Source organism: Xyrauchen texanus, chromosome 24, assembly GCF_025860055.1.
Source record: "Xyrauchen texanus isolate HMW12.3.18 chromosome 24, RBS_HiC_50CHRs, whole genome shotgun sequence".
Taxonomy (NCBI): Eukaryota; Metazoa; Chordata; class Actinopteri; order Cypriniformes; family Catostomidae; genus Xyrauchen; species Xyrauchen texanus.
Genome location: NC_068299.1, coordinates 18,597,890 through 18,604,912, shown reverse-complemented (window position 1 = coordinate 18,604,912; position 7,023 = coordinate 18,597,890). Strand labels below are relative to the sequence as shown.

General features: G+C 36.4%; 1 protein-coding gene across 1 annotated transcript; it reads left to right on the top strand.

The window, feature by feature from the left end:
* The first annotated feature begins 2,059 nt into the window (after positions 1-2,059).
* LOC127617470 (uncharacterized) lies at positions 2,060-3,425 on the top strand. The gene is made up of 5 exons (XM_052089446.1): positions 2,060-2,079; positions 2,158-2,413; positions 2,513-2,581; positions 2,660-2,813; positions 2,983-3,425. The coding sequence occupies exons 2-5, from the start codon at positions 2,216-2,218 to the stop codon at positions 3,210-3,212; spliced, it is 651 nt and encodes a 216-aa protein (XP_051945406.1). The 5' UTR covers positions 2,060-2,079; positions 2,158-2,215; the 3' UTR covers positions 3,213-3,425.
* Positions 3,426-7,023: the final 3,598 nt, after the last annotated feature.

The window sequence follows — 7,023 nt, the reverse complement described above, 5'->3', positions numbered from 1 at the left end:
TGCCATCAGCAACCTCAGGCCCTGTAGAACAATGTGGTCAGCTGGAGGAGATCATCCCCTCCAGGAACAGCTGGTACATAAATGCATAGCTTATTTGACAGAATTTAATTTCTTCTTCTTCCATTGAAGTAATTAAAGGATTTTGTTGATATTATTATTATTATTATTATTTAATGCTACTTTTAATTTGTCTTTCTTGTAGGTCAGCTATGTTCTGGATGAGGGTAGGCCTGCCAATGAAATTATGATTAAGGATGGCCCTACATGTTTGACCAGAGAGAACCTGTTATCTTTAGGTCTAAACAGGGAAATGGACTCAATGGTGGGTGAAATACTTTGTTGGAATGTTAAAGTACTCAATATTTTTTAATTGTAAATACAGCAAAAAAAAAAACATTAAATCATGTGAACAGGTGGGAAATGCTTGTCTGAGGCTTGTTAAGGAGATGGTTGAGTTACAGGTATGTATACACATGTATTAACGTATATTTTAGAGGGACCTATGTGAGCTCTGTGCAGTACAATAAAGTCAGCTGTCTTTCTTTAGGGGAAAAAGGTCTTTATTATGGACCTCCACATCCCCCAACATGGCTCCCACCCTTGAGTTGTGACCCTCTAGGCAGTCTTCCTGTAAGTACCTACCCATTTGTACAGCCAACTCTCTACGCACACCTTGGCAATAGAATCGCCATTGGCTAGTATTTTTAATTTTTGAATAGTCAGCCCAGAGTGATATTTACTTGCATATCGCGAGTGATTTGCTCGCATTGTAGAGGGTTGACAGCAATAATTAAACTGATTTGAATTAACAGCATAACTTGCTTTCTTTTAAGGTCGACTCCGCCGAGAAAGATGCACTTATATTCCCGCTGTGGTCACAAGGCCATTTTTTGCTATGTGTAAGTAATGCATGCTTTCAAAGAAAGTTTCTCAAGCTATACTGTTGATATGGAAAAGAAGCATATGAAGATTCATTTTTACAAAGCTTATTGGAATATTACACATGAAAGGTTAACTCATTGCCAAGACTATTCTCAGGTGATGATGCCAGGCAAAAGAGGAATACTGTTCCTTGATTCGCTGTTTGCACAGTGGGAACAAGGCTTTGGAAACAAGGTCTACAGAGATATATTGAGGTTACACAATGATATATTTCGGCAGTCACGTTCCCTGACTTGCCCACATTAACACTAGAAGTGACAGAATTCCATAACTACTAGACCTGCCACAAGCGGTCATTTTTACCATTTATTGTATTAGTATATCTTTTAAAAACAACACCAAACTGTACATTTAATAACTAAAAGTATCTTAATTATAAAACATTTTATTTTAATATAATAAAGAAAATAGGCTAATAGAAAATAATTTGCGGGAAATGTAACAAATGAATACCGCGAAATTCAGTGTGGTCAATATGACCGTCTATGGCCGAAATAGGTATATGTTCATTTTTTTTTGCCTTATGTGTAATTTATATGAAAAACATTTCCTAAAAGTGTCTGTATATTCATTTAAAAAGTCAGCAGATAGTTGACTTTCAAAGTTAGATCTTAGATCTTTCAAAGATCAAAATTATTGCAGATATAAAATTCAAAACGGTCAAAATGACTGTCATGGCACTTCTAGTGTTAATGCAATTACGTTTGGCAGTCGTGTTCTTCTGACTTGCCCACGTTTATATACATCTACTCTCGGCAGTTGCACAAAAGCTCATGCCTGGGCCATGGGAAGAACAGTCAGGCCTGGATGTTGAGGTAATAATCATTTGCAATGAAAATGCACAAGAACATTGTATAAGGTTGATAGTCATTGTAAATTCTTCATAATGGGTGTTCTTTCTTCAAACAGGGGCTACCCCTACAACATTATGGGATTGACTGTGGATTATTTATGGTTATGGTGGGTTGCCAAGCTCATTTTTAGGATGTTTAGTGATGTCCACACAACATCCATTGTCCATTTTTATTCATCTTGGTAAATTTATGCTCATACAAATGACATGACAACATAATAGCCTTTCTGCCTTTACAGTATACCTGGTACATAACTGTGGAGGCAGCCTTTGACTTCACCACCGTAAGTGCAGTCTTGGTGTTGACAAAGATGTTTAATGTTAATTGTGGTGAATCACATTACAACTGTTCTTATCTTTAGTCTGACATGCCATATCTGAGGAGTTGGTGGTGCAAGGTTTTGCTCGAGAACCTTGAGAATGAGGAGTATGGTTTGTGAAATGAGAAGTAGTACATTAATAGATAGTACTGTCAAAGTGGGAAAGCATGATGAACATATTTGGTCAATGTCAATTACGGACATGGTCGGAGATTTTACACAGGAAGGCAGGAAGATGGGGGATGGAAGTCTGCCGCCTGTTTTTCGTGTCCTTAGGAAAAGGAGATACAGCACTTTGGTAATATTTCAGTAAAAAGTATTGAAAGTAGCATGTATTATGTAATATGCAGCTTTTTCTTAAACTGTGTTTTTTTTGTTTTCCTTTTTTTTAAAAAAGGTACCTACGATCCCAGCAAAGATGTTAAGGGTTTCACAGGATGGGGCTGTGGCCACTGACATTTTGCAGGTATGTGTTCATAATCACTTTAATGTTGATGAAATGGCTTGCAATGACTCTATATTAAATCTTGTTTCATATCTACAGTTGCCCGATGACATTCTCCAGAGGATCCTTGTCTTTGTAGTTCTACAAGACGGCTGCTCTGCAATCCCGAGGCTGGCTCTGACGTGCCAGAGATTAAACAACATTGTCAGCCAGGAGCATTTTCAGCAGGAGGCACACTTCAGCTGGCTTGATAGTGAGTTCAATAAGTGTGGTTGCCCCATCGTGTTTTTTTTGTGGGTATAACAATTAGGCTAGATTAATATCACCCTCTTCCATTTCCCTAACATGAAACTTTTGGCAGTTAAAGATTTGTTCATTTATTGTCTGAATTGTGACTTTCATTGTGTTTTGAAATTGAACAGGTGTAGTGAATTGGAAAAGACTTTCAGAGAGACACCGTCAAATGTACAGAAAGCCGTACACCATCTCTATATGCAGCCGCCTACAATGCAGCCAGCTTTACAAAGACTGTGGGGCTGGCTACCAGGGAAATGGACAACGGGGAGTGCTTTTGGGGTTTTACTCCTCAGATGACAACCCTGGCTACTGTAGCTGGGATTGCTTTTTGGATGATGGAGGTCTTGAACAGTGAAGTGTGAGTGCGCGCAGTGTTGTCTTTGATGTAACAATTTTGGTCACTTTTTTGTAATTCAAGTGTTTTGTCAATATATATATTTATTTAAACAATTCAATTAACTGGAAATTATTCTTCATTATTTTACTGTGGTTGATTTGCACGTTATTTTGCTTTAAATACAAAATTCTAAATAATTATTTTTTTCATATTTGTATTTTTTTTACAGTATGGTCCCTTGCAGTTATTGTGTTGTAAAAATTTAAGATTATTTGGTTTTTTTGTTTTTTTGTTTTTTTTTTACATAAAAACAATTAAAACTTAAATTATGGAAATTATTCTTCATTATTTTACATTGGTTGATTTGTACATGTTATTTAGCTTTAAATAGAAAATTCTGAAATTATTTTTACTATAATATTATATTTAAAAGTCATAAACCGTAAAAGTTTAGTATACTGCTTTGATATTGTGTGTGAAGATTAGGTGAGGTCACCTATATATGCTTCGGTTAAATAAATTATATATATATATATATATATATATATATATATATATATATATATATATATATATATATATATATATATATATATACGCTCGGTTGCAGTCATAGACAGTATAAGGCCGCAGTAGAGGTGACGTATTTCTGCTTTTGAATGGAGCTCCACTCGCCCCGTAGTCTGCAGCCAGCCCCTATTGGAGACGTACGGCACACAAAGTCGTATTTACGTCATCACGGATGAGACCAGCACACTGTGTTTATCCATTAAAGTACCAAAGACCACGGGACGGGCTATGAGCCATTCACCGCATCTCTGAGTGATAAACCAACAGTTGCCTTCTCTCCCACGATCGTGAAACCGGCTTCGGCACCGCCACTCCTCGTACTAACTGCACACACACACACGCAACCCCTCACAAACTTTTGGCTAGTAGATAACTTTGTGATCTAGCTCAGCTTTGTCCCCAAGTTATCATTCAAGCGGAGACACAAGGTAAACGGGCAGACGCCATTAACCGGCTTCTATCCGCCCACATTCACGGCCATACTCTCTGGCCGGAGATCTCGCGTGACATACTCTCAAAGAGAGTCACGTCCGCCATTTTGTGCGCGTCACTCTCACATAAACACACACACACACACATACCTACATACATATCTTCCTCATGTGTTATATGCTTATTTTTGGTTACTATATCTAATCATGTCACTGTTTAGTTTGATTATTGATAATTTATTGATATTACTGCATAAATACATTTTTATATTTCAAAGAGCAGTGTTTTGGTTTGGTTTGCATGCACATGTGTCAAAGGCTGGCTGAGGATGTCAGTGCTCGGATTCAAGCCATTCATTGTTCCCTTTTTAAAATTGATATTCTCCGGATGACGATTTTCCTAAGAGAAATATCTAATAATGAGACTGTTATACTGTCTGGTTATTAGTCCCTGATTCTAGGATGGTGCCCCGGCGATATTAATCCTTATTAATATTCTATTGATTTTGATAACTAATTATAAAAAATAAAATTGTTGAATTTGAAGGATCAATACTGCCCTGCAAAAGCAAAAGACCTTAACTCACTAGAGTGTGAAACTGAGAAAAATGACTTTAAAGTTTCTGTTTTGTCCAGACAAAAGTATTATAGATAGGACTCCCAAAATTTCACAACTAGTTGCTATACAGAAGAAATGTTTGTATGCAAAACATCTTGAGCTCAAAATTGACCTTTGACCCTTGTTTGGCAGTTAATGTACTCTGCCTTTGTATCATGTGCCAAAAATCAGGAGTCATGCAAAGGCAAAAGGCCGTAACTGACATATAATCAATATTTACTTGCTGTTCACCATACTTACATCCATTATAAGAACACCTAACCAAGGTCTAGTCATCATGGTATTTGTTTTAAATTATATAGAAGACCTTTGGTTGTTCCTATTTATTGCTATAATGATCAGGATAGTGCGGCAACACTAACACAGTTAAACAGTATAACAGATAAGTTACTTTGCAGTACAGTATGTACAGTATGAATAAATACAATACATATTTTCACAATAAAGATAATTTAATTATAATTGAATACAAAGGTATATGTATTTAAATGCAAGCTATAGAGTAATAATTAATTAAACATTAGACCAATACATTAGAGATTAGAGACTGCTCATTCCAAATTTTTTACTGCGCCTAAATAAAATCTTACTGAAAGCTAATTTTTTGAGATATCAACCTAAAATTTGGAACACAACTTGTCCATAGGTATATATGACAAAGCATTCTTGAAATACAACCATTTAAGTTTGGATAGTGATTTTCATGTATATGCGAAAAAAGGGGGAGGGGTGACAGTTAAAGGGTTAAGGGCCACCAAACTGCTCAAGATGCTCAGTCAACGAACTTGACTTGGATTACTATTTTTTAATTCTGAGATAATATAGACAGAGTATACCGAAAAAAAGTTGGAATTACTTTTACTATTTAGGTTAGCCTACTTTGTACGGACGTTAGCGATAACGAGCTGTAAAATCTGACGTGAACACCTGCAAGAAGGAAATATGGCTCAAACACGTATGGATTGTTGTGGATACAGCAGATGACGTGCATTGCTATGGATTATATCTTCTATGGATTATATCGGATTGCATGGAAAGGTAGGATGCCTCTGTATTTAATATTTGGTTTTCAGCATCTGATGTGAGGCGAGTGTCAGCGTAAACGTTAGCGCTAATTTACGTGACACCATTAAATTTAGCAAGCTCCGGGGCTGTCACTGACGTTGACAGATCTGAACCATCGCCCTATCACATCGCTATCACAGAGTAATAATACAAACAAGCAGTCGGCAGTCTACACTTTATTTCAAAGATGTGTTGTGTGTATGTTACGCGGTTTGGTGACAATAAAAGAGCGGTAATCTTTGACAGTATGACAAAGCCAGAGTACAGTAACATCACAGCGGCACCGTAACATCTCCCTTGATGCCCGGCGAAACAAAGTCAGAACACCTTAAACTCAAATTCAGCGTGCCGGAACAAAGGCTAAGAGCCGTAACAACTGTTACGGCGTTCTGCTGTGGTTTCTCGTATGGTTTTGGATGTTACGGTTGTCATAGCCCTTTAATTTCTCGTTAAAACAATCAAATTGACTCACGATATTTATTCACATGATAAAGGAGGTCTTGAATACCCCAAAAATGACATTAACTCATTTTTGACCAAACATGATGTTACGGCGTTTTGCCTTTGTAGGGCAGAATAAGCTAGTGTTAATTCTAATCAATGTTCCATTAATTTTGATAATTGATGGTTCTATTGATTTTAATAATTGATTAATATGATAATTATTAATTATTGCTAATAACCAAACCCTCTCCTAAACGTAGAGCCCTACACAGCCAAAAATTACCTCAGCATGCTGCCTTGAAGCTGAGATTTTAATCTTGAAATATTAGCTTGTCTTGGTGTAAAATGAAGGCATTGTATGACGAAACTATTCTTTTTTTTTTCACTGTGCAGAACAAAGAAATTGTTTCTCTTTGAATACTTTGATGCTGTATCGTTGATAAATTGAGCGATAGTCTCTGCGATAGCTGTGTGAACTTCTGCTCTTGTAAAAGTCCCATTCAATAATCTCTCAATAAATTGTGCATTAACTAAAATTAAACCCAGTAATGAAACAACAGGAATGCCACCCATTGTAAAAAAAAAAAAAAAAACATTAGAAATGTACTTGAGTGAGAGTAGAAAGTACCTGCTTGAGAGTAGAAAGTACCTGCTTTTAAATGTACTTAGAAAATAAAAAAAATTAAATGTAATGGAGTAA

Excerpts from the sequence above, each read along its gene's own strand:
- LOC127617470 (XM_052089446.1), top strand. The coding sequence starts at position 2,216 with ATGAGGAGTATGGTTTGTGAAATGAGAAGTAGTACATTAATAGATAGT. Across the intron at positions 2,414-2,512 it reads AAAGGAGATACAGCACTTTG|GTACCTACGATCCCAGCAAA; the intron begins GTAATATTTCAG and ends TTTTTAAAAAAG. Across the intron at positions 2,582-2,659 it reads TGGCCACTGACATTTTGCAG|TTGCCCGATGACATTCTCCA; the intron begins GTATGTGTTCAT and ends TCATATCTACAG.